Genomic DNA, 26310 nt, shown 5'->3' on the forward strand with positions numbered 1-26310 from the left:
ACAGCCGTGTGGTAGGATAGTGTTTACTCTTTTCCTTCTCCCCCTTTCACAAGAAGCCGAGCTTAGAGCATGGCATTCATCAAACGTTCATGTTCCACTTCTGGTGATTCGTTGTGATTGGGCTCGCTCCCTCATTCTCTCTGAGGGAAGCGAAGCCCTTGGTCTAGTAAATGTAATACAAATGCGACGACGCTCGTGAAATCAACGTTTATTGGGACACAATCCTCGCCCCGGAACCCGCGTCCTTGACTCTCTTCAAGATGCGGATTCTAGGCTCCATCCGCGGCCCAGCCCACCAGCCACCAGTCAACGACCTGACCTTGTCACGAATCCTCTTAACCCACAAACCTCTGCCGAGGACCTTCTCTCCTTCTTCGGTGTCCTGCTCCCCGGCCACGACGGCACCAGGCTTCAGGATCTCGATCCCAGCGTACCCCTGCACGACGCCGACGGTCTCCCACTGGCCCCCCTTGACGGACGCAGGGTCCTCGGCAAGCACGTAGTCGAACCGCGACCAGAACGCGGGGTCCGCGAGGACGGACTTGTCTTCCGTCTTGTCAAAGGTCATCACCGGCACCGCGGCGGCCGTCGTCGCGTCGCTGTTGAGGCTGTTCTCCAGAGCGCGCGAGTGGGGGTTCTTGGGCAGCCCGGCCGGGTTCTGCCCAAAGAGGGTGACGCCCGTCATGCAGCTCAGCACGTCGGTGTGTACGGCCGTCACGGAGGAGCTGGCGGGGCTCTTGCCCGGCGAGGGGCCGGAGCCGACGAGGGCGTGGAGCTGGCGGAGGGCGTCGCCGCCGGGGTAGTTGAGGGAGGAGATGAGCAGCATGCCCGTCGAGGCGGCGAACGCGGCGAGGATGCTGAGACAGAGGGCCGAGGAGGCGAGGGCGAAGACGAGAGATTTGGTGCGACGGGCGAAGATGTAGTTTGCGCCGAGGGCGGCCGCCGCCGTCAGGGGCGGGACGGCGTAGAAGATGAAGCGGGCTTCCTTGTGAGGCTGGATGGAGTAGATTGCAACGAAGAGGAGGGAGGGGATGACGAGGCCGCGGGCTACGTTGGATGTCCCTGGCTGGGTTAGAGCTACGGGGATGAGAAGAATGAAAGTCAGGGGGTTGACGAGCAGGCGAGGGAGAGCGGATGTAAAGTAGAAGTGCCAAGGCGAGACGCCCCAGTCGGAAGAAGAGCCGAGGACGGCATTGTAGTAGAAGCCCCAGAGCTCGGGCCAGAGGGGCTTCTGCCAGAAGTACGAGTCCAGGGGCACCGAGACAACGAGGGCGACGGTAAAGCTCACTGCGAAGGGACGGATCAGGCGTGGGATCGTGGTTTGCGACGTCAGCAGGAGGTAGAGGCCCGTAGTGGCGAGCAAAAGGGCGACTTCGGAGCGGAAGATTGCGGCGGCGAAGACGAGGAGGGAGACAGCAACGCGCTGGCGGGGGGATGAGATCCGGGGGTTAGGATGGGGGAGAAGGTTTGCAGAGGCGAGAGTTGCTTTTCGTGATGTTAGTTCTACTACAGCAACCATAATGAACGCAGGAGTACTCACTCAGCGCGAAGGCAAACATGTTGGGCAACGTTCTTGACGCGTAGAAAATGACGTGAAACTGGCTAGCAAGCAACAAAATCCACCATCGCTGCACATCTACGCCCAGCCCCTTGCCCAGGCTGCGAGCGAAGAGGATGAGCGCAGCAGCATTCGCGAGACCCAGCAGCAAGCGGACGACGAGCTGGGCGTGCGCGAAGCCGAATAGGGACACGATGGGACCACCGATGCCTGCGAGGAGGACGGGGCCTACGAAGGTGCGAGGAACGGCGCCGGGAAAGTCAAAGTGGTCGTAGGAGGCGCGGAAGCGGGAAGCGATGTCGCTGGTTGGTGTGCCGTAGACGAGAACATCGTGGGTCGCTTGGATGTTGAATGATTCCTCTACTTTTGTGTCTGGGGAGAGGAGTAGGTGGATGGTGATTAGAGAAGGGATGAGTCCCAGAAGGACAATGTCTATAGCCGTGTCAGTCTTGGTTGTTTCCAAAGTTTGAACAAGAGGGAGGATGCGTGAAGGAGCTGTAGATACCTGGGAGCTTCATTGTGAGCGCGTCAAGGGGTGCGTGTACTTTTAGGGCGGGAGGTACTGAGAAGGGAAGGAATGAGAAGAGAAGGATTGTGAAATGTGGTTTATTTCATATCTGTACTGAGGAAAGGAGGATCGTCAGGAGATGCAAAAAGTCCAAGTTGTGAAACGATTTGCCCTGTGCTCCTTTTCATCTCAATGCCTTCCAAGTTTCCTGATGATAATTCTCGCGAACTTGGAGCTCTCATTCAGGCGGGACAGGTCAAGTTCTCAGAGTGAAAGTGTAAGCTGTCGTCTTGCACCTACCCACCACAGCTCTGAGTGTCCGTGCACGGCCCAAAGACATTCATGCAATGCAAGCAATTGGAGCGATGGGCACACACAGCAGCTGTGGACAGCTTTCCTCCCCCCCAAGGCGGTACCTGAATTAGGTACCTTACTGGCAGCGGGCAGCGCAGACAGGGATCATCGGAACGGATCAAGTCCACCTCCATCACGCACTGGACCCAAGGTAAGCTCCAGGTCTGGACAGCGAAGCGCAGCGCGCAACCACCATCACCACCTGGCTCCAACTTCCCAAGCTTCGTCTTGCTGGAAACTACCCCCTTACCCCACGATCGCAACGAAACCAATCCTCTTCCCAAAAGCCTTCTTTTCCACAACAAGTTGGCTTGCGCCTGCAACCGCCGTCAAGATGTACATCCTAGGAAACTTTCTCTACAGTATGCGCACACATCCCTCCCCATCTCAGAAAGCTTGCGCTAACCACAATAACCCCCTCCAGTCGCTGTCCTCCTCATCAACGCCATCGCCGTCCTCTCCGAAGACCGCTTCCTCGCGCGCAGTACGGCCGTCCTCAATTCCCCCCTCCGTCTACCCTCATTGAAGTACAAGCGGATGCGCAAGACGAACGGTTCAGCTAATGACCTCCCGAAACAGTCAACCTGTCCCCGTCCTCCTACGACCCAGCTTTCGGTCAGAGCACCGATGCGAGTGTTAAGGCCAAGATCATCAACCTGATTGCCAGCGTGCGGACGCTTATGAGAAGTACGTATAACATACCCGCCAGGCTACTTGGGAGCTTCGGGAGGCGAGATGCTGACGTCCCCCGCTTTACAGTACCGTTAATAGCGATCAACACCCTCATCATTTTCTACGAGCTCATCCTCGGATAGACGGATGAAGACCCGGCGGATCTGCTTATTCTTTGTGTATATCAAACGGCTTGGACCTTTCACAGCATGGCATCATCGTAACGAACTGGCGTTGGGGGTTGGCAGCGGGTGGTTTTGGTCATCGAAGGGGCATCACTGCCCAGGAAATTAAAAACAACACGGCGCGGCAATACAGTGTCATGATATTGAGAAGGGCAAATGCTTTGCAACCTTTATTCCTCGGAGACTGCCTCTTCAGAGAATTGCAGCTCTGGATCTTGAATCTTTGATACCGTCTTGCGCTATCATACAGTTCGGCGTGGTTCGTCAAAAGCAACGCTCATGACTCCATCAACTGTGGCCTTGAACCTAGTCGCCCTCATTATGTGAAAAAGAATATTATCCAAGCTAACCGCACCATGCTCGGGTATCTGCTCGCGCCCAGAGTTTCCTCCGTTGGAGCCGTTCGTGGGGCTGGTCGCAACCTACACCAGGGCAGGAAGCGATGTACTGTGTCTGTCCATCGTACACAACAGCTCCCTACCGACTCCTTTTTTGTGATATGTACTAATGAGAAACTGAAACCTTCAGCTGAGTAAGTCGTCAAACGATATTTAATGCGCCGCCTCATGACAGCAGGTTTCCGCTCTTCTTCCTGCCTAGATTGAAACTGAACCGCTCTCTCAACTCCTTGGGCTTGTCTGCGTGGTTTGCTGCGCCATCGGTGCCATTATGACCGTTCTCTGTCGGCCTCGGTGATTCAGGCTTATCCTTGTCCTTGCTGAGAAACCCGAAGCTCTTTCGAGTCATCGACTTGCTTGCCCGGCTAGACCTGTTGAGGAAGCTCGTCGTGCCAGAGGGTTCCTTCTTCTTCGGTTCTTGTTCTTCCGCAGTTTTCTTGCTTAATTCCAGAACCTGGCGCAGCTCGTCCTGTTCCTTTTGATAAGCTTCTCTCCGCCGGGCGTGACTTTCCCTTCGTTGCCTCTCTTCCTCTTTCGCCTTGTCCTTTTCAGCCTGCTTCCGGGCCTTCTCGGCAGCCTCTTGCTCCTTCTTCTCCCGCTTCTTTTCATCCTTTGATTTTTCGTTCTTGGCTGCCGTGTTAGATCTGGTGATGCCAACAGGTATCGCAGGAGCAGCGGGTGTGGGCGGTACTGGCGGAACCTCTGGTGCATCCACTTTACCGGGCGCAGTCTGAGCGTGAGAAACCCCGGGCATCGGATCACGCTCTTCAATCGGGCTTACGGGTTGTGTAAACTGCTTGGAAAGGGGTGCAGTGCCGTTCGGAGTGCCGTTCGTACCGTTGACCTGGCCGTTTTCCTGTGCGACGTTTGCGGTTTCGTTCGCGATCTTGACCTCCTCCGCACCCTCAGCCTCCATCTCCGCCTGCACCTTTTCGAAGGTGGTCTCTTGGTAGAAGAGAACATACGCGCAAGCCATGCCGGGCTTATCGCCAAAGAAGTTGCGAACGAAGTGCTTGTCGACCGGTTCCACCATCTCGTCGTCAAAAAGAACCCAACCACGATCCTTGGTCTTGATGACTGAAACATAGTGGCCGTGATAGGCATTACCTCCGATGTGAACTACAACAGCGTACAGTTCGTACATTCGATCCGGGTCCTCGGCGTCATCGGTGGTGTTGAACATGCGTAGGTGGTAGGGATACACGACTCGGTGGAAAAGCTTCTGCAGCCGGCTGTAATCCTCGGTATACTTGAAGCGCTTTAGATGCAACGCCAAGACCTTGGGCAAACGCTTAATCTTCATTCGCTTTTCAGCCTCCTGAAGACCGCCGCAATGATCGCAGTGAAACTTATTGCGCTCGCAGAGCATTTCCTCGGCAGAAAACTTGCGTAAACATGACGTTACTGATGAATGCTCATCCAAATCGATGGACAGGTCCAGAAATGTCTCGTCTCGTTGTGAGGCCGTCTCACAAGTCAGACACTTTGTTTCCGACGTCAAGACTCCCTCGAAAATGTCGTGAACCCATCCGGTTCCAGGAGAGCCCATGCCGTTGACAGGGCGATTGATGAGGCTCGTGGCACCAAGAGCATTCTCCACTGACTGAACCAAGCCGTCCCTATTTTCAGCCTCTCGCTCCTGGATCCGCCTGGCGTTGGTCTCGACGTTGGATATGACGTCGTTCAAGACCAGACCGTAGAACTCGTGAGCGTCCTGATGCATGGAATTTCGAAACATTTCATTGTCTCTCTTGAAAATTTCGAGGAATCGCTGCGGGCTGAGCACACCCGTTCTGGTATTGCTCTCAATCAGGGCCTGGAAGATGTCTTTGAGCCCGGTGAAGGTGCATTCCTCCATCCCGTATGCTGAGGGGTTTTCCTGGGCCAACTCCAGAATCGGGCCCTTGATCATTGCCTGCTTCTTCTTGTATTCGGGCGAGTCGGGCTTGTCTTCGGGACGTGTGCCAGGAGCGCCTGGAGGGGGCATTCCTGCAGTTATAGCTTGTCTGCGCTTCATCGACTCCGAGGCACTCAAGCCTTTCTGCTTCGTACCTGGGGTATTTGGGGGTTCTTTCGCGACTGGCGGACGGATGGTTACGTTGACCTTCGGTCGTGTTCCGTTGGGGGTATCGGTAGGCGACAAGGGCGGATACTTGACGACATGGTCTCGAAAGGATTCGGAGTAGAAGAGCGCTTGTACAATTGAGTTACAGTAGCTATACAAAGGTCAGCGAAAGGGCCAGGAGAAGCGACAAGGTGGCATACCAGGTATTGCCAAACTACACGATTGATCAGCATTCGTCGTCTCGGAAAAGCCGGTGCAGACACCGGTGGGGTTTGGAGGACTTACATTCTCGAGACCGAAGAACTTGTCGGTGCCATCTTCCCTCAATGGACCAGCATTCTGTAGCATCTTTTCCAAGGGGGTAAGCTCGGGAGCTGGCTCCTCCTTGCCGGCTTTTTTGCTGGGCGCATCTTTGGTCGCTGGGCTTGTGGTTGTCTAGAAAGCAGGCACTCTGTCAGCAACGGCGAAGTCGCGCAAAGGCCAGCATGTGAGAACGGGACGCGGCGGCGGAAAGGGCGCGGGCTGAATTCCAAGAGATTTGGTACGCACATTTCCCGCATTCTTCAGTTTGTTGAAGAAGCCCGCCATGTTGGCGACTTTTGTCGGAGGCTGGTTAGAGAGGGCGGCGAGCGAGATACGGGGTGTTTGTCGGTGGATTGTTCGCGCGAGACAAGCTCACGGGGGCCGGGCAGAGGAAACGAAGTCAAACATGCGATAGACAATTGGGCTCGGGTTGAATGATATGGCTATGAGTGAACTGCGGGGAGAGGTATATTGGAGGAATCGGGCGGATTCGAGCAGTGCGCGCGACTGTGGCGCAGAGTAGTAATGGTCGCTCGGGGATTCGGCCGAAGAGTTGGTGGTCTGTGGAGGGACAAGAGAGGAAGAAGAGACGTCAGGGGAGATTGGATGCCAACGGTGGTGGAAGCATCTGCCTGGACAAAGAAAGATAGACCAAGCCGTGTTGGCAGCAAGTAGGGAAATCGTGAGGAAGGAAGAGAGAGATTGGCAATGCGGGAGATGGAGAAAGCAGCAATAACGGCGTACGCAGAAGTAGTTAGGTAGACTGGGTGTGAGAGGGATTTGGACTTGGGGACCTGGGGTTGGTGGTACCTGGTCTGGTCCGCAAGAGCAAGGAGGACGGAGGCGAGGTTGTGGGTTGGGGACACTAAGGTACCTCCTGTACCTACCTACTGACCCGACAGGACAGGATCGGGACAAGATTGGACAGGCAGTAATAGAGAGGGTGTGACAGTGTGTTGGAAGGCGAGGTGCCTTGGGTGCGGCGCAGAGGTGCGTAGGTAAAGGTAGGTACCAGGTAGGAACGGGCAGCACTGGACGGTGCCGCGGGACGGGCAATCAGCGACAGCCTCCCCAGCAGAAGCGGCAGGAAACCGACAGCGACGGCGACACACGGTGGAGAGGCTGGCAGACAGCGGCTGCGAACTGGTGCGGGTGGGAACCTAAGGATGGGCTAGAAGGTCACCCGCTGATGGAAGGTGCCTTAGGTAAGGCAGGCACACGCAGGTGGTGGTGATAGTGGTGGTGGTGGTGGGGGGAAGAAGGGACGGGGGGGAGGGCGAGGCACAGAGGAAGGTGCCCCACCAGGCAGTCCACAATCGACGGTGTCAGTGGAGGGAAGGTGGAGGCCGGTGGAAGGAATCGAAGGGTTGCAACGCACAGAAGGAGGCTAGTTCGTCCGCGAGTGCAGGGCTAGACAGGTCAGACAGGCCAGACATGGGGTTTCTGACCAGGGGGGCGGCATGGAGAGTCCTTTTTACGGCGTGTGCTTTTCCAGGTGAGTACCTGCTCCCCTTCTACGGATGGCCTACTAACTAGGTACAGAAACAGCATACGAGTACTTGTCCCGGCCGTCGTCATGAGAGCAAGCAGGAAGAGGGGCAGGAGGTTGGATACACTACCTACCTACGAATACAGATCTCTCCGCAGAGCTGGTGGCTGGTGGTATCGAAAGCTTACTTCTCGTCGACGTACTACGGTGAGTGCTGGCCATCTTGACATGGCAAGGCATGCGTGCCGCCAAGGCGCATACGTACATACAGCATACCTACGAATACAAACATTGATCAGAATTACCTTCTGTTCCTAACCCGAGCGTTCGCCGGTCGGAACAGCACGCCGTACCAGCCAGGCCAGCTGCAAAGCCCAGGACACTGGGGTGCCTGGCAGCAGCTCGGGGGAGAGGGGAGGGAGGGACCAGCACATCATCACCTTGGGTACGAATACTCATTGGCCAGCCAGCCGAGGGCGACAGCAAGGGACCGACTACACTAACATTTAACCGATAGCGACTTCGTTGGAGAACAGCACCGCATCAAAGGAAAGGTATCTATACCATTGTTGGAGTGTCAGACGACGTTGTTTCTGACTGACTTCAGCCCCAGGTGACTCAACTGTACCCGTCCTCCGGGAACTGCGACCTCTTCTTCCGCCCAGCTAAGACAGGCTACCTACGGACAAGAGTCCCAACGGGTCGCCCGCCATGTTATCTCCTCGTGGCCTGACCGACGGTGATCACGCCCTGTTGGAACAATGTTCTGCACGACACCGCCCGCGCCAGCGACGCATCATCCTCAAGCCCACGCCTACGCGGCCTGGCCAGCCAGCGGCTGAAGAGACCGAGAGACAAGCTTCCATCTATGTTCCATCACCAACCAGCGCCATCTAGCTCCCGTCTTGTGCACACCTCAAGTCCGAGTGGAAACTCACACCGAGCGTCGAGGGACGAAAGACAACCTGCTGCTGATAGCTCCAGATGTACCGCTGGTGTGGTTCTCGCCCACCTTCCTGCTTACCAACACCCAGGCACGGAGCACTTACCAGCCTGACATGCGAGCACCCTGCCACCTTCTTTCTTCCTCCGCATTTTTACCCACTCAACGCAGTCACCACCGACCAGGTGTGCATCAGTCCCTGTCGGCTCGTCGAAACCCTGGCAGCGAGCGCCAGCAGCATCGTCTTTGGTCTCTGCAATCCATCCACCAGCACGCAGTACGTATCCCGCGCTGTTAGGACAGGTCCTACGCTGCCTATCTCCGGTCTACGCAAGTGGCCCCAACTGTGAGACGAGGGACCTCTCTCATCCGCGCCTGCAATTGATACCGAGAAACTACTCCAGATGTCCGTCTCTGCGACCGACCACAACCGCAGGAAATACAGCGGCCCCGTCTTTGGGGTCGGCTACCATTCGCCGCCTCCGTCTCCGACACGACGGACCGTTCAAGCGTTACCTCTGACTGGCTGGGCAACACAGCTACAGCCCATCGTCCATGGATGTCTCTTGTGTTGCCTCTGAGTCTGTCTCGCCTCGCCTCGCCTCGCCTAAGCTTGTCAAATCCCCCTCCACACCCTCGCACTCACTTCCATCCATGCCGTGGCTCATGGGAGCCCGACACCTACATACCCTCTGCTACTTAGCCGGAAGGAAGCTTGCTCTTATTAACCCCATTCAACCTACTTCCATCCATTGACGCTGGCTGATCTGCGTCTATCACTGTCTTTTCTTTGACTTTTTATGTCAACGGGCAGGTCACGGCCATGACCCCTAAGGCCTGAGTACGGACGACTGTCCACCCTTCACTCTTCGCTATGACCTCTCCTAGGACCAGCAGTCCTTTGCTGCGTACGGCACAGCAACCCGCCGAAGCACGAAGCACCTCCTACGCTACGTGGGGGCCAGAAACGGTCGGCAAGCCTACTACAAAGAGAATTATCGAAAACCAAACGGCCCTGGATCAACTAGAGGGACGCCATCCCGGCCTGTCTCTGGGTCGTGGGGTCATACTTGGAACTCTGCTGAACTCACCATCCAAACCCCAAAACACCGTCTATCAAGGATAACCGCGCTAATACGGCCATCGTTGTTGGTCAATCCGACTGCCATGCTGCTTCGACTTTATCTCTCGCCTTCCGATGTTGGCTTTTCACTTCGTACCCGCTGAATCTGCTACGCAGACACGCAGAGCGTAGAGTAAGGTGTCAGCTAGCCCTCTCTGTTGGAGCCAGCCCGCCCGCCTTGCACACGCCCGACTACTCAATCGGGCACGATGGCGTTCCCCTCGCTCTTCTATTTGGTGGGAAAAAACACCCGGTGGCTTTCACAACCCGTAGCATGCACACTATCACCAACCGACAGGTCAAGCCTAACACTCTAGCTGCCGACGTCCACTCCGCACTTCTCTCCACACCCCGGACAAAAAAGCGAACGCCCTGAGTCGTTGGTGTTGCAGGCCCCGATGTGAACGACGATCGATGAGACAGACATCGTCCAGGACGGGCACTCTGCGACTGCCGCTCGACACAAAAAGCGGCCACTGTGTGCTTGGCCAGCTAACCCCGATTCCACCGTTCTTTCGGTCGGGCTCCTATCCTTCACTTTGCCCGTTACCCTTCGTGTGGGTTGCCGCCGCAGGCCGTGCGCCTGGCAACAGGGCATGGCATGGCATGGAATGGCACGCAGTGGCTTCTCGTTCTCACAGACGGAGACCCCTCTCAATGTGCAGTATTTCAGGGTTGCGAGTTGCAAAGTCGACGCAACGTAACGCAACCAAACCCGCCTTACCTGAAGAGAGCAGATTCACTGCAACAACCGACGGCCGGCTCACACCAATGAGCTTCAGTTATTCCAAAACCAAACCCCCATCCCGGGGTGGTCAAACTGTCAGATCAGGCCAGACCACACGACCCCCAGCCGTCCACTGGCTCTCCGCCCGGTTGGATCCCTTGGTGCGGTGCGGCCACCGCCAACGACATGTTGCATCGAGGTTGGCACGAAGAGACAAACTGCTCAACGCTACTGGTTCGATTTCGTCTCCAACTGCCCAAACGCAACGCCGCTGTGACCCTCATCCACGCTGCTGGTCCCGAGCCCATTCGTTGAATTCACCTCCCGCACTTATTCGGCCCATCTTAAGGCATCCCTCCCGTCTTTTCCCATCTTTCGACACGCTGACTGCTTTTCATAACCCTCCAACAGTGGAGAGAGACGCCGTCGATCTGTTGATGCTCGCCTCCCCATGTCCTGGCATGTCCCTCCCACCAGGCCTGGGGAACGCTATTGTTGCCGGCTAGCATCCATGCGGGGGATATCCGCTCGCGAGCGCTCTCACGTTGCGAGCCCATTTCATCCCTACCAATCATTGGTGCTCTTCTCGGTGCCTCTTGGTCGCATCCATGTCCGATCGAAACGGATTTCATCATGGCTTGTACCCAGTAACTCTGTGGCAGACCGTCAGCTCCTCAACAACTCCGCGGCCAGACAAGTATCATCCATGGCCAAGCAATTTTTTGACCAATGCCCCGCGTCATTCTTACCGTTGGCGGCGGACAAACAAGGCAGATTTTACCGCAGGAGTCAATAAGAATAGACAGCCTTCGGGAAACGAGGACCGAGAGACAAACAGCCACCTTCCTCCGCCGTTCGGGCTATTCTCAGTGTGCCTCGCTCATGCCGCACCTTGGCTCCAAGCCAAACCTCCATACCCGCTCGACCAGTGTGCCCCAATCCAGCGACCGACAGTGGGCGCACCGCCTGGATCACCCGCACTCCTTCAACACACAACCTGCAGCACGCCCACGCCTACTGGTAGGTTGGCGCCCTCCACGCGCCTCCCTTGCCGGCCCGATTCCTACAAACTTCTGGAAGAAACGAACGTCATGCCATGCACCCTTCGGTGCAGTCTTCTCCACTGCCGCTCTTGAGACACTGCGCCATGACGAAATGCCTCCAGGCCGACTGCCCCCTCCGTCTTACAAACGTCCTTGGGATTGCCGAGTGAACTCAGACAGCCCTACACTTTACCGTCGCGAAGGGAGCAGGCACCGGGTTCTGGAGGGTGCATCCTCTCGGGGGGGCAGAGGTATTGGCCGGTTTCCGTCCTTCCAGCACCGGGGACGCTGCCCACCTTAGTTCGGACGGATCTGTGGTGGAGGGTGGAGGGATGCCGCTCCGGCGTCACCGGCAGTCGGAACCGCTCTACAATTGCACACCCATTACTACTACTCTGCAGCAACCCGCAGTAGTTGAATGTCCGCCATCGAAGCTAATGCATTCCAGTGCATCGTGCGATGTTTTTGAATTTGATATATCGGCAGGTGGTTTTTTGTTTTACTGAATCGACCGAGTTTTGTTTGCGGTTTCCCCTCCATAACTGAGCAACATGGAACGCACTTGGCCTCGAATCTTAACTTTGCCGGTTCGAATGGGCCAGAAATAGTACAGGTACGATTCGGGGTAAGAAACAATCGCTCATAAACCAGTGAGCGGTCAACTGGCAGTTTTCCAAGAAAGATACAGCCCGGTAAATGCGTTGCTAGTGTGCTCTAGGCTCAGCAAGCGATTCATGTCGCTGCATATGTCACCGGGAGTTTCTCGGGGTTGTTGATGGCTCAGATGGAGTTGTCAAAGTCTAGTGGATCCCATGAAAGACTCCCCCACAGCCAGCAACCAAGTTGTCTGACTGACCGACTTTCAACTCCCTACGAGCCTCTTGATGCTTGCGATGTGGCAGGCTGTCCGGGCGTGTTTGCCTGTGTTGCTTCAAATATGAGACGAGCCAGGTTTTTTGAATTGTAAACCTACAGCCCCATTGACTTAGAGACGTAGTTCAAGCGCAACTAAGCTGAGAATGGTGACCTAAAGACGAAGTTCTGGCAATGCGATGAGTACAACCACGTACTTGCTTTGGATGATTATTGGTTGTGATGCAGGAGATATTGTTAACAGCAGTGAGGGAGGTGCTCAAGACAGCCGGGCTGCCCGAGGAAGAGGAAAACGACGAAGACGACGGCCACAACTGTAACGATAGAGACCGTCTAATCATATCACAATCAATCATAGAACAGTATTCATCGTGGGTCCAGGTGAGAAGAGGTATTTGAGAAGCAGCAGGACCGGGACAGAGGCAGCAAGACTTATCATAGATAGTGACGGGGATTACTATGAGAATTTCGTACGATGAGGGCCCTAAGGGCAAGGATACTCTTCACATAGAGGGAAATATAGATAAGTGAGAATCCGTAATTTCAGCATTTTGCTAGCTATATGCCTAAATTTTGCTGCATACTGGCGCAAATCAGTTGTGACGTCTCGTGGAAGGAGCAACTGCGGTACTATAACGTCAAAGTCGCGACACAGGCCCGCTGGAGTAAGTGCTCCTTCCCTCATAGTCAACCTCACCTTCCAGATTCCGCAACAATGGGTGCGACCACCGTCGCAAGATAGCATAGCGGCGGATTGTGTGTCTGGTTTCGGCACAGCTCGAGGATTCGAGTTCTTAGGTGGCTCTACATATCTCCAGTAGCCGCCCATTGTTTTATTTTTTCTTGTCTGTTTTTGTTATTCCGAATAACGGCAAGTTCTCAGCATATGTATATACAGATACTCTTCCTCTTTCCCTCTCATGTTAGGGTAATCCAGTATGAAGACCATGCTCGTTGGGACTACTGGCGTTGACCCTGTTCTAATGTCTGCGGTAAGGTAGTATTCTGACCTTCCCCGTCGCAGTTTTGCGAAACCTACAACTTCACAATTATCCGATAGGCCCGCGTCTTTACTCGGAAACCCGCATTCGAAAGCACTCAAGACTAAAGAGTAGACGATTAGTTGGTTGTCAAAAGTCGACATACAAAGGTTGAACCTATCTATGGACACGTATATTCAGGTCAACCGAAGCTTTTGTCAGTACGTCTTATGAGGCATCTGTGGTGATGCCGACGCTCACTTCACACAGTTATGAGATCTGCGGCCATCCATATTTATGAATGATCGCCATTTACATCATGGCACGACTTTCGTACCAATGACAATTCAAAGCAGATGTTTGCTCGACCGTAGAGAGTAATTAGCCAATAAAAGCTGGTATCAGACAAGCTGCATCTGCTATATTGATCCTTCGAGATAACCTGCCTGTTTACACTAGCAGGCTTGTTGATGAAACGACTAGTACGTCTGCTCGTCCACGAAGGTCTCGATGACCTCGGCAACCTTGCTATGCCCGTGTGCTCTGGCAACCTCTGCTGCCGTCCCGCTGGCCTTGAACGGGACCCTTACGTTTTTTGATGTGATACTCTTGTTGACCCCCAGCTCTAACAACCACCTCACCATTTCCATGTGGCCCCTTGCAGCTGCGTAGTGGAGTGCTGTGAAGTCCGCGGCTGCCCTTTTGGACGGCCCATACCCACAACCGAGCAAGAAGCTGGCGCATGTGATATGCCCGCCATAGCAGGCCCATAGGAAGGCGTTGGTCTCTTGGGGCGTTTTGTAGAATTTCTGGGCGCCGCGATCGAGTAGCAGGCGCATCATTGGCAACGAGCCTCCTCGAGCGGCAAACATGAGGGGTGAACCGCCATGTACCGTCTTCTCGTTGGGGTTTGCCCCGAGATCGAGCAATAGACGGGTCATGGGCAGATCGTCCGAGGTTATGCTGACGTGCAGTGGCGTACTCTTGTCGTTGGTCTTGGCGTTCATATCAGCAGACTTGGAAGCGAGCAGCCTTACAAAGTCCGGTCGCTTCTCCTTGACGGCAAGGTGAACCAGCGTTCTTCCTCTCTCGTCCGTCGGCGTCGGGCTGGCGCCGTGACCTACCAAGGCCCGCATGATATCTATGTCAACCGTGCCCTTCTTGCCATCCTTGCCCAGAGGGTGCCAGGCTAGTTTGAGAGGTGTTCGGCTTTTAAGGTCCAGCAGGCCCGTGTCAGCTCCTCTGTCCAGTAAGTAGTGAACGACGGGGCTTGTTGAGTGTAAGACCGCGAGGTGCAACGGGCTGAACCCATCGTTGTTCAGGCTCTTCCAACTAGCGCCCCGTAACAGCAATGCCATGGCTGTTTCTATCCGTCCAGCTTTCAGAGCCGCATGTAGGGGAGTATCGCGGACGTTGTTCGAAACGTGAACATCAGCGCTGAGGGTGAGAAGTCTTTCGAGAATAGGCAAGGAGCCCTTGCGAGCGGCAATATGAACTGCGCGGTCTCCGCCTTCCAAGGCCACGTTGATGTCGCCATTTCGGGCCAACACGCTTTCAACACTGTCGAGCTGGCCGCCTTTGACGGCTTTCAGCAGATCCTCCGCGTAACCTGGATCGATCTCTCCGGATCTCATCGGAGTTGACGGTGGAATATTCCCCAACATCGATTTCACGTCCAGTGTCTGGCCCCTAATGTGATGTTAGATGAGTGGCACGTTGCAGACTCAAACTCGTCTCTCGAAAGCACTCACGCATTGTACAAGCCGACAAAAGAGTTCATCATTAATCTCTGATTCCTGAGGCTCTCAAGTAGGTCCTTAAAATTTCCTTCATTGAGCACCCAATAAATTCCAAGCCGCGTTTTTGCGATAATGTTGTCGTCTGCGTTGACGCTGAGTTTTCTGAGCTTCTTCTCCAAGAGTTTCAGCGTCGATTTGATGCCCTCCATAGTATCCCTGAAACTCTTCATCAGCAAAGCTTTATTGCCATTCGCACGATGCTGCATATTCGGATCCTTGTCAATGAGCGCCTGTAAAGTTACGCAGAGCAGCTCGGTCAAGTTGCGCTCGTACTTGAGCTGGGTGACATCCTGCCCCGCATTGGCGAACGTCTCAAGCAAGTCCTTCGTGATCCTGCAGAGTTCAAATACCGAAGTGACTGTGCCTAAGATCTCCATGCTGATGAGAGACAAGAAGGTGTAGTTTGGCAGGTTTCCGAGATGGGGTCGACTTGGCGATGCGGTCGTTCCGGCGTTGATATACGGCGATCTCTCCTTTCACCCCTCATTCTGCCTGCTGTATCGTGGCCAATGGAAGGTTGCATGTCCCAAGCTGACATGCGCGCGCCGGGGCGACCATCAGAAATACGGGCTATGTGATCCCATTCGTTGGTCTTGGCTGACGGGATAGCTTGAGTGGAACGTCACTCTCGGTGCTCACTCGACGCCTGTTGCTCGACGCCTCTTAATGCTGTAGCTGGTTCGCCATTGCTGGACAACCCAGCGAGCGGGTGAGTTGGCCGAATGAGACCGACCACACGGGGAAGTCAAGCTGGTGCTGAGTTCTATTAACGTGTGAAAGTTGGAAAGACATCGCACATAGTGTTGTTGGAGACATAGGATGCGAAAGTCGAATTGTGGGATGCCTCATATGACGACATTGCTCTGGAGAAAACAGGCGGTATCCCTGCTTTCCTTCAAGGTTGATCATCAGACCTCTTTCCCGAGCGTAAAGTTCGCCAAGGATGGGAAGTGCGAACGGGCTCATGATGAGTTCGAGGGTAGAGCTTTCCATAGAGTTCGAATCACCGCTTGCTTGCTGGCGTCGAGATAAGGTGGCAGCAGCAGCATCCTTCGCGAAGGTACTAGCTTGCGTCTGTGCTTTACACAATACCGAAGGGCTGGGCAAGACACGTTCGATGCGGGATGGTCTCCGGAGCTCTCACGAAATTCAGGTACGTAAACCAGGGTTTATCAGGGCAGGGGCCGACTGTCATTCGCTGAGCTGCCATCTGAACCGTTGGTCGGTGTCTGTGTGGTGCTCAGCACATGTGCAAGTACTGTCCCGCCGCGGGACGCGGCCAGTGAGTGTGCGTGCGTGCCATGCATGGCTGAAGGCTGATGTGCCCGATGGAAAGGATGAAGAAGGGACAGAAACATGGAAACGGTGCCTCCCACTCGCAAAGTGCCAGGGGCCAAGACGCTAAGACATCCCGCAGTCGACTGCAGGCGTGCGCCGCCTCGAGATAACCTTAGCTTGGGGGTCTGGAGTCACTGATAGTAGTAGGTGATCCGATGTAGGTACTTTGTACTCTTTCTCTCAGTCTGTCTCTATCTTATGATGTGACGACGAGCTGCCAGGAACCGATGCCTTATCTATATATAATATTACTGACGTACCTGTTTTCCTCCTGTCCCCTGGTCCAAAGCTTGTGATCCTGCAGAATAAAATATCGAGCCGTCGCTCCAACTTTCTTTTTTAGACAAGATTTCTTCATCCCAAGCATCGCAGACTCACCTGCCAAGACCAAGTACCCCCGAAAGACAACTATCACACCACATTTATCGCTCTACAACAAACCCATTCACAATGACGGCCGAAGTATCCCACGGACGCGGCGGAGCTGGAAACATCAACCCCGACGACACCCAGTACGTCGATGGCGAAGTCGTGAGGACCGGTCCTGAGGGTTCCCAGGGCCACGGAGCCTACAGCGCAGGCAGAGGAGGTACATAAGACATCCGTTTTCTTATCAGCGTCACCCCCAGCCCCCTGCGGCATCGGCGCGATGAGCTCACGAAGCCGACCCTCACCCCACCGCCTTTGTAATTGCGTCGCAAAGTCGCCCTCTTGAGAAACGCCGCTCATCGACTGACTGTATGCAAATCACAGGTGCCGGCAACATTGGCGACGCAGGCTCTGCGCCCGCCCCACGCTCCGACAAGGACCTCGTCCCCGAGGAGGCCTACCGCCCCTCGACCGAGAACCAGGACTACCACGGCGGCCGCGGCGGCGCTGGCAACGCGCACAAGTCGATCGACCACGAGAAGAAGGCCGCCGCCCAGGCCCGCGCCGACGGCACTGCTGGCGTCAGCGTCGCCGACAAGCTCAAGGCCAAGATCCTTGCTCCTTTCCACAAGAAGTAAAATTTTCTGGCATGGCGTGAGCGGGTGCAGATTGAAAATGATGCGAAAAGAATGCATGGCTGACAGAATGATGTGGATGTTTAATGTGGTGGCGGGATGCCTGGATTGGCACCAGACTGTTGTTGTGTGCTGTGCGTATGGGTGGCTTTTGGTTGGAAGTTGTTAACATACCTACCCTTCACGATATCCCCATTTTCATAGATATGCTTCCTCTTGAGAACTTTGAATGATATCCTGCTGCTGGCTCAATTTACCGTGGCATCAAATTTCTCAATTGCGGGCTTTTGTAATGAGTCAATCAGCAAAATCCGGGTCAATGTCGCAATTTCTGTTGCGAAAATCAAGTTCAACATCAGCAACTGAAACAGTGACCAAGAAAGCGCGTACAATTTGTCCTCTAGATCTAATCAGCACATCTCCTTAATATCGCAAACATCCCCCCTTTCTTCATGAATCGAGTACGACAGTAGGGACAAACATGCGAGGAATGATAAAAGTCATATAGGCGATGACGATGACGAAGACGAAGATAATAACAACGACGGCGACGATGAAGACGACGACAGTAATATATAGTGAATATCCTCAACAGATAGTCGCTCTAGCACAGGGGAAACACAGGGCCTCTTCTGGTTTACCCAGTCTTTCTTGCTCTCTTTTGACCCGGATAAAAAAACACTATCCAAATACAACTTGTTTGTATTGGGTGTTCGAGAAGAGAAAAACACGTCAAGATACCAGCAGCTGTATTAGCCTCGTCTCACAAGGTCACCGAGATCAGCCACAAAAGTTCAATTCAAGCAATGTAGAAATCCATAAGTCGTTTTGTGCACAGGGAATGTAGCTGCGCCAATAGAGGAATCAGGCGGTCTCAATTCAAAACACAACTGTGAACGGAGAGTTGCGGTATCTGGTGTATATCCGACTTGACGCTCTGCAGGGATATGCTTTGAACGAAAGAAGATACGGACAGAAGCAGCATCAGATGAACGAACTCTATCTGTGCTTTGTATGTGCTCTCGGTTAAGTCAACACCGCACAACATGACAGACGCATAATGCGAAAAAAAGGGCAAAAATAAAGACATCGACGAAGACAAGATTCGAACTTGCGCGGCCGAAGCCATTTGATTCCAACATTTATTCGAGTCAAACTCCTTAACCACTCGGACACTTCGCCACGTGTTTGATTGATCTTATTGTGAAATAATACCCTAGGGGTGGGTGGAATGTGGTGTTGTGCCATCCTTCGTATTCGTGTGTGGCGGCGGCGCGCTTTGAGGTCCCCACGTATGTTGCCGTAACAAGCCGCATCTCAAACGTGTTAATTCAATTTAGAAGAGAGCTTTCAGATTCGTTTAAAAACATCCATGCGTTGCAATGTTCACAATTCGTTCAACTTTTGGATTTCCTGCGTGTATCCTGCAAATGCTGCACTGAGAGTTCCGATGATATCCGGGATGTGGGGAACATCGGCGCCGACGATATGGTCCGTGCACACCGATCCTGTCGCAGGTCCGCAGAGCCGATTGATGATGTAATCCGGTCATGCTTAGCAGAACATGAAAGTCTCAGAGCGAGAGAATCGGACTTTGTCGGCGTCGTTGAAACTGTCAAGCTTGCAACTTCACGAGCGAACTAGAGTTTAGTCGATCCAACAGACCGGAAACTGTTGTTTTGGCACATGGCCAGCGCTCGTTATGTCGGCTTTGTCTCTGCGACAACATTATTGAACAGAGAAATGGAAGCTTCAGAGTTCAGACCCAACGTCGGCCCGTTTCATCTCATTGCGGAGAGGCACCAGGGTATTTCTGGGTCCTGGCGACGACAGACCCTTCCCCGGGTAACTTTAAAAGTTGAGGCGGTGAAGTCCGGAAAGTGGTCCCATCTTTGGCTTTGGGCGGACATGGAATTGTACGAAAAGGTCATGGCACAAATAAGCAGTATTTCGGATCTGACTGTAGTGTGACAGGCAAAACCATGTTCAAGCTGCGAGGGATTACAAAATAGTTTTCTTGGTTTGCGCGCGATTTGCGCTAAGTAGTCTTAACGCCAACCAGCTCGCAAGCCGGTGATCGTCCTTCAGGGTCCAACGGGAGTTGAAGTGTGGTGGGCAGCGAAGTCAAGAGGGCGCGCAGATCGCGAAGGCACTTGCAGAATGTCCACCCCCGCAAGCCCCAGTACGGTTCGGATCGTCACGAAACTTTGCCGCAGTGTTGCCAGAGCCTAGAGGGCAGGATGCAAGGCAGAGTTCAGATCGCATAGTTTTCGATGTAGTGAAATATGGTGCTGTGGGCATACCAACATCAGAGAATGTTAGAACAACAGCAAAGTCATACTGAGTCAGATAACTGTAGGTAGAGGTCCATCTCAATCAGCAGCGAAGCTAGCCCCTCCCAAGGCGGCAGCGGCTCTTTGCCAAGAGACGACTACTTGATCAGTTGCGATTTCGCCGCTCCTTGGTCATGCCAGAGCAGGTTTTTCTAATTGTGCAGGGCTTCTTGTTCATCATGAGAGGGTTTTCGATGCCTTCACAGCGGGTAAGCTACTATCTGATGCGTAGATACAACGAAAGATTTGCGGGATGAGAGAAAACGCTGTACGAGGGGAGATAAAAGTGTGGCCAATGTTCATCAGTTCGCCCTCTTGCGGTGAGGGTGGTGTCAATGGCAAAGTGCTAAACCAGGGTTGAGATGGATGGGAAAGTATGGTGCAGGTAGATGCAGGCGAGCGGCGGCCAATGCCCAATCCAAAATCGAGTGCAACGCATATCCATCGACGCACGCTGAGCTTGGAATATCGGACGAATGAGGCCCCCGGTTCGTCTCACGATGGCTGTCGGCACCGCGTACCTTCTGACGATGACTGGAGCTCATTGCCTCATAGCGCCGCATGCTTGAAGCGTGGCAGCGGCGCTAGAAACATGAAGGACACCATTCATCGGCGATGATGCATTGGAAAGCACAACAATATCTGCGGTCGCATGTCTAGGAGATTGGGCAAAGGCGTTTTCAATGCGACCAGGGGGCAGCTAGGTTCGGGGAAGGACGGCGTGATGGAAGGAAGGTGGAAAGGCGATGAATGGGACGGACAGTACAAGTAAGGTAAGGTAGAGAAGGTTGTGGAGGTGGAAAGAAAGAGGTGGTGGCCTTGGCTCAAGCTTACTGCAGCACCTAGTTGGCTTGGGCTAATAACTTGCAACAACGCAAGCGTATTCGTACGGCAGGCCTGGAAAGTCGGAGAAGGCATGGAGAAGTCTGGTCGTCCACTCCGGGGAAGACCATGGATTGACATTGACGTTGTCACCTTGGAGCTGGCCTTTGCCTCACGCGGTGTGGTTCCTTCCTTTGGCCGCCATATAACCAACCGCGCCGGCCCACAGTCGGGTCTCTTCAACCTGCCCGACGACTCCTTGACCTACTTTTCCTCCGACCTTCTCTTTTCTTGCTTCTGTCTTTTTCCCTCCTTCTTCCAGGATTCGATCCAGATAACCATTGTCGCAGTCGCGGTGGCCTCATGTTGCTGTCCGCAAGGAATTCATTGCGTCGTCGTCACCCGCACCTTCGGTCTGTCACCTAACAGTCACCTGTCAGCTTCGTTGCACGATTCCTAAAGCCAACACCCTCCCATCTCCGGTTTTCCTCGAAACCAGTCCAGTCCACATGCCCTTTTCGGCAGGCTTCCTTTGCGAGACACCCCACTGAAGGCAAAGACAACGACAACATCCGACCTGCCGCCCGTCCTCGACTTCTATTGGAACATCTTCAGCAGCACTCGCTTCCCCCGACGGCAGCCTCCAGTCAGAACTTGGCCGGTGAGGTGCCGTGCAGCTACTGGAAATACGCCGAGTGGTCCGCCCACAGCAGCGAAGGCGCCCCCCTCGACACCTCTCAGCAGGACAGCAGTCCATCGGTCAAGCTCAAAGTGGTGGTGCCTAGCACTGTTGCGACGCCCCCAGTGCTAGGTACCTAGTCCAACCTGCATTCGCCAACCCCAACCCCCAATCTATCCGCATTGCTCGCCGTGCATTCCGCTGTCTGCCCACCTTGGCAAGGTACCTGGCGCGGGAACCTGGAGATTTGGCTGTTCCTGGTTGCCTCTGCAGCCTAAACTCGGACGGAAGTTCAGCCCTGGAGGTTGCGTGCTGCGACCGGAGTGAGACAGCCCGCCAAGTCAGCTGCTCCATCCAGTAAAGTTAAGCCTAGCCGCCCGTGTCAGTGCTGTGCTGTGCTGCTTGATTGCTTGTCACCCATGGCTCCCAGGCATGAGGAACACGCTCGCCCGCCGCCTGCACCAAGGTTATGGTCGCGCCTCTCGACCTTGTCCAAACGCTCCTTTCGCTCCTTCACCTCCGACTTTGAGGCTGACGACGAACGTTCCGACAGCGACTCAGACTACGACAGGATGAGTCCTGGAAGCAGCAGTGATGGCTTCTTCCATGGCCAAGGCCGATATCAGGGTGAAGATACCCGTCCCACCAGCCAGAAGGAGCTAAACGGCTGGTACGCCTACGCCTTTGCTGCCGAAACCTATGTTATTTGTGGTAAGCAATAGCTATCCTCCCCGCCTTGCATCTGACCATGTTCACGAACTGACATTTCTCAGCCATCGGTATGTTCAACCAGCTCGTAATAACACTGTCGCTTCCCCGACGGAAGACACGGAAACATGTCTACATCAATGCGCCCCTCCAACACCTGACTCTGACGTTGCTGGTGCTGACAAGACCTGATTCACAGGCTCATTCATCCCGATTCTCCTCGAGACACTCGCTCGCGAAAATGGCGTCCTATTGTCGGACCGAACGACCCCTTGTGGCACGAGCGATTCCAAGAACAAGGCCGATGGACAATGTATCGTCTATGTGCTCGGGATGGAAATCAACACCGCGAGCTTCGCCATGTACACCTTCTCAATCAGCGTCTTGATCCAGGCTCTCCTGGTCGTGAGTATCAGCAGCGCTGCCGACCATGGCGACTCGAGGAAGAAGCTCTTGCTCACCTTCGCGTGGGTCGGTAGCTTCTCAGTTATGGCATACATCTTCGTCAACAAGAGCATATACATACTCGGCGCGTTGCTGGCCATCATTTCAAACGCATCTTTTGGCGCATCATTCGTACTTCTGAACTCATTCCTCCCTCTTCTCGTGCGATACCATCCCGAGGTTTTGGCGTCCGCGACGGTGCACACACCAGATCTCGGTAACTCGGACATGGAGTCGCAGCCTTTGAATGGCACTCCCATCGATGAAGATTCGGCTGTTGGCGATGTAGAAGACTCCACCACCGCATTGCTTGGAGAGAATGCTCATCATGGTCATCCTCTAGTAAGGAAAGCTACTCATGAGGAAATCACCTCGGTGGAGCTTCACCTTTCAACCCAGATATCTTCCAAGGGCATCGGAACCGGTTACATTGCCGGATTGTTTGTGCAATGCGTCGCTATTGTCATTCTGATTGCGATGCAGAACTCGACATGGTCGCAAAGGGTTGTGCTTTTTGTTGTTGGTGCCTGGTGGTATGTAACATCTCGTCTCTGTTGTCTTTATCGTCCGCATTGTTGGCCCTGATCATATGTTGTGTATAACCGGAGCTGACTTTCAACGAACAGGACAATATTTACTATTCCGGCCGCCATGTGGCTGCGCCCGAGACCGGGCCCACCAATGCCCATCGACTCCGGCTCGGGTAAGGGCGCTCGTGCTTGGTTGAGCTACACCAAGAACGCCTGGAGCTCTCTCTTCAGGACAGTTCAGCTTGCTCGACGCCTCAGGGACATCATGCTGTTCATCGTTGCCTGGTTCTTCCTCTCAGATGCCGTGGCAACGACGTCATCCACAGCGATTCTCTTCGCCAAGACCCAGCTTCACATGAAGCCTTGGGCATTGGGGATGATCAATGTTATATCCACTACGTTCGGGGTCATCGGAGCATTTAGTTGGGCCTTCATCTCGCGCAAGCTCAATCTCAAGCCCCACCAGACGATTTTGGTCTGCATCGGCCTCTTCGAGCTCATTCCGATTTACGGACTTCTCGGCTACATTCCGTTTGTGCGGAACTGGGGCGTGGGCGGACTGCAACAGCCTTGGGAGATGTATCCCTTGGCCGCGGTGTATGGGCTTGTGCTAGCAGGCGTGTCGAGCTTTTGCAGATCAGTCTACGGCGAGCTTATTCCTCCCGGTTCCGAAGCGGCTTTCTATGCTTTATACGCCATCACGGACAAGGGCTCGAGTGTGTTTGGGCCGGCGATCGTGGGAGCCATCATTGATGGATCAGGAGACATCCGACCAGCGTTCTGGTTTTTGGCGGCTCTGGTAGCAATTCCGGCGCCCCTCATCTGGAGCGTCAACGTGGAGAGAGGCAAGCGTGAGGGCGAAAGGCTTGCGGAGACGATCGAGGGGTTTGAGAGCCAGCACAGAGGAGTTGAAAGTGAGACTGAGAGCGAGGACCGGCCCATTCTCAGCGCATACGATGATGAAGAGGAAGATGAGCATGATCGGACCAGACGGTAGCATACGGGCGCATTGCATAGCACGGCGTTATGATGGCTGCCAGCCATGTTTGTTATCCTTCATTCGGTTTCTGGCTTGCGGTTCAGAAAAGTGCATACGCCTAGGGTAGATATGATTCAACACAGCGTTTCATGACCTTTGATGGTGTCGCCTTGTCGTTGGCGGCGCTGTATTGTTTGCGCCCTCACAGCGAATCAAGTGTAAGAGAAATAATACCAGAAGGTGCATTGACTTTTGCCGGCGCATTCAGCGGAGAATTGTCAATGGCGGATGCCATGTTGCAATTGTATGTGCTTACGCGAGGCAGTGCTGCTAACTCCGAAGAGATCACGTGATGCGCCTTCAGAAAATCTCAGGTGGCTGTGATTACCTACTCGACGCGCCGTTCCTCGACCCGGATCGCCAGCTCCTGTCCTCGACCTGCGATTTTTCCAACTTTGCGCATCGTGGCCATCATTGGTCGTTGATACCTGGCCTGTATCATCTCCAGGCCTGCCAGAGCCATCGTACACTTGTCATAGTGTCTTCGCAAGCTCGACCGGGACGGCGCGCTTGCCACTCGGCCTCATCTACCCCGGTCAACAGGCGACCCATTTTCTTCCAGCCACCCCGTCCTCCTTTCCTTCCGTCGCGACAACTCATCGACCATCTATCACCGTTTCAATCGTTTCAAATATCTTCGAACCACGCTATCCGACGCCGCTCATCATCTCTGCGCGATACCCGAACCCAAGTCCGGTTTGCGACCTCGGACCTGCACCATGTCGTCCTCCGCGCGCAAACGTCCTCGCGCCGAGGTCGAGGAAAACAAGGCCGAGTGCCCCTTCAGCATCACCTACGCCGAACCCGACACCAAGGCACAAAAGAAATCCAAAAAGAGAAGGAAGCAGGAGCCAGACGAGGATGACGCCAAGAAGAGCTCGAAGCAACTCTCTCCCTTCTCCCCGTCCGGCGACTTCAATGGCAAGAGCGCTAATGACGTTCTGGACCTGGAGTACAACGTTGTTCCTCAGAAGAAGTGGTTGGAAATGACCAGGTACAACAGCTTTGTTCGTAAGTTTCCACTGTTCGCTCCCTGTGATGGTCGTGCGCTCACACTGACGGGCGCAGTCAACGGGACAAAGTACTTCAGCGAGGGTTTCATCTACGTCGCAAACGACCAAACTGTCCAGCGCCAGAAGGCTGCGGTAGATGGATCTGCTGACGGCGATGCCGAAAAGGCTTTCAAGAGATCAAAGTCCGAGGATGACTGGGTGGCACGTATTTTGGAGATTCGCGCCAGCGACGAGCACCACGTCTATGCACGAATTTACTGGATGTACTGGCCGGAGGAGCTTCCTGAAGGAACCATGGAGGGAAAGAAGTATACCGGTGGTCGCCAGCCGTACCATGGTCACAACGAGTTGATTGCCTCCAATCACAGTAAGTCGCATGCATTGGGATGAAGCCGTGGTGTGGGTGCTGATTTGAAGTAGTGGACATCATCAACGTTGTCAGCGTGACGCTCCCTGCGAATGTCAAGCAATGGATAGAGGAAAACGATGACGAAATACAGGAGGCCCTTTACTGGCGCCAGGCCTTTGACTGTCGAACCCAACAACTTTCTGTAGGTATATGATCGCATCGTTGCGCTGATCACAGCAAAACTAACTTTGCGCAGTCCGTTGAACGTACCTGCAAATGCCGACAACCTGCGAACCCGGACAAGACCCTGATCGGATGCTCCAACAAGGAGTGCGGCAAGTGGCTGCACGAGCATTGCCTTCGGGAGGATGCCCTGACGCGAACGTACGAACGACTGGGCAGGGACAAGCCCCACTTCGCCGCAAAGCCCCCGACCGAAGGAACTGCTTCCGTTGCGGAGAGCGACATCGAGAAAGAAGTGAAGGAGGAGAAGAAGATGGACGATGGCGTCAACATTCCCCTGAGCCCCACGGAAAGCGGTGCCGAAGTCAAGCAAACAATCGATGCAAAGCCTAGCGACGCTCCCGAAGAGCCGAACGGCCAGTCAGTCACCGAGGGTACCCCTGCCATTCAGGACGAGCGTGTCTCGCAACACCCCACGACTCCCGCCACGCCTTCTGCGCTCGAAGCCCCTTTGGCGTCCCGAAAGGCTAGATCCGGGAAGAAGAGAATTGCGGCATCAGACACGAAGGCCTACGAAGGGCTCTTTGAGGCGAAGATTTTGATGGACATGAACCCCCCGAAGATTGAGATCAGGGACCTTCGCGAGAACGTCACCGAAGGCGACAAGGTGTGGACGGAGCCATTGCTCTGCGTCGTTTGCAGCGTTGAAATCAGCTGAACAAGTGGCTACGAACGGCCCGGCAACTCTTGAGCCCTGACCGAGGGCAACATTTTCTTTTTGGACGCGACTGTGGGGTTCCCAACTTTACTTCTCGCTATATTTATTCCAGCAAGCACTGCGTAACCGG

The 26310-nt window shown here is 54.4% G+C and overlaps 7 protein-coding genes and 1 non-coding gene across 8 annotated transcripts; 4 read left to right on the top strand and 4 right to left on the bottom strand.

Moving 5' to 3' along the window:
* Positions 1-208: 208 nt before the first annotated feature.
* On the bottom strand, positions 209-2076 carry COL26b_008185 (uncharacterized protein; the record flags this gene model as incomplete). Its single annotated transcript, XM_053180951.1, has 3 exons — positions 209-1485; positions 1541-1990; positions 2064-2076. The coding sequence occupies 3 exons, from the start codon at positions 2074-2076 to the stop codon at positions 209-211; spliced, it is 1740 nt and encodes a 579-aa protein (XP_053035087.1).
* Positions 2077-2754: 678 nt separating this feature from the next.
* Positions 2755-3235, top strand: COL26b_008186 (uncharacterized protein; the record flags this gene model as incomplete). Its single annotated transcript, XM_053180952.1, has 4 exons — positions 2755-2782; positions 2845-2904; positions 3000-3107; positions 3192-3235. 4 exons carry the CDS (start codon positions 2755-2757, stop codon positions 3233-3235), a joined length of 240 nt encoding a protein of 79 aa, XP_053035088.1.
* Positions 3236-3841: 606 nt separating this feature from the next.
* COL26b_008187 (uncharacterized protein) lies at positions 3842-6328 on the bottom strand (the record flags this gene model as incomplete). The annotated part of the gene is made up of 3 exons (XM_053180953.1): positions 3842-5716; positions 6026-6175; positions 6290-6328. 3 exons carry the CDS (start codon positions 6326-6328, stop codon positions 3842-3844), a joined length of 2064 nt encoding a protein of 687 aa, XP_053035089.1.
* Positions 6329-13700: 7372 nt separating this feature from the next.
* COL26b_008188 (uncharacterized protein) lies at positions 13701-15397 on the bottom strand (the record flags this gene model as incomplete). The annotated part of the gene is made up of 2 exons (XM_053180954.1): positions 13701-14910; positions 14973-15397. The coding sequence occupies 2 exons, from the start codon at positions 15395-15397 to the stop codon at positions 13701-13703; spliced, it is 1635 nt and encodes a 544-aa protein (XP_053035090.1).
* Positions 15398-16808: 1411 nt separating this feature from the next.
* COL26b_008189 (uncharacterized protein) lies at positions 16809-17365 on the top strand (the record flags this gene model as incomplete). The annotated part of the gene is made up of 2 exons (XM_053180955.1): positions 16809-16947; positions 17112-17365. 2 exons carry the CDS (start codon positions 16809-16811, stop codon positions 17363-17365), a joined length of 393 nt encoding a protein of 130 aa, XP_053035091.1.
* Positions 17366-18452: 1087 nt separating this feature from the next.
* COL26b_008190 lies at positions 18453-18544 on the bottom strand. The gene has a single exon. It is a non-coding gene; the product is annotated as a tRNA-Ser (tRNA).
* Positions 18545-21615: 3071 nt separating this feature from the next.
* ATG22 (Autophagy- protein 22) lies at positions 21616-23875 on the top strand (the record flags this gene model as incomplete). Its single annotated transcript, XM_053180956.1, has 3 exons — positions 21616-21907; positions 22104-22881; positions 22975-23875. The coding sequence occupies 3 exons, from the start codon at positions 21616-21618 to the stop codon at positions 23873-23875; spliced, it is 1971 nt and encodes a 656-aa protein (XP_053035092.1).
* A 761-nt stretch (positions 23876-24636) lies between these two features.
* COL26b_008192 (uncharacterized protein) lies at positions 24637-26180 on the top strand (the record flags this gene model as incomplete). The annotated part of the gene is made up of 4 exons (XM_053180957.1): positions 24637-24928; positions 24986-25297; positions 25351-25481; positions 25536-26180. The coding sequence occupies 4 exons, from the start codon at positions 24637-24639 to the stop codon at positions 26178-26180; spliced, it is 1380 nt and encodes a 459-aa protein (XP_053035093.1).
* Positions 26181-26310: the final 130 nt, after the last annotated feature.

Source organism: Colletotrichum chrysophilum (assembly GCF_026319265.1).
Source record: "Colletotrichum chrysophilum strain AFK26 chromosome Unknown scaffold_70, whole genome shotgun sequence".
Taxonomy (NCBI): domain Eukaryota; kingdom Fungi; phylum Ascomycota; class Sordariomycetes; order Glomerellales; family Glomerellaceae; genus Colletotrichum; species Colletotrichum chrysophilum.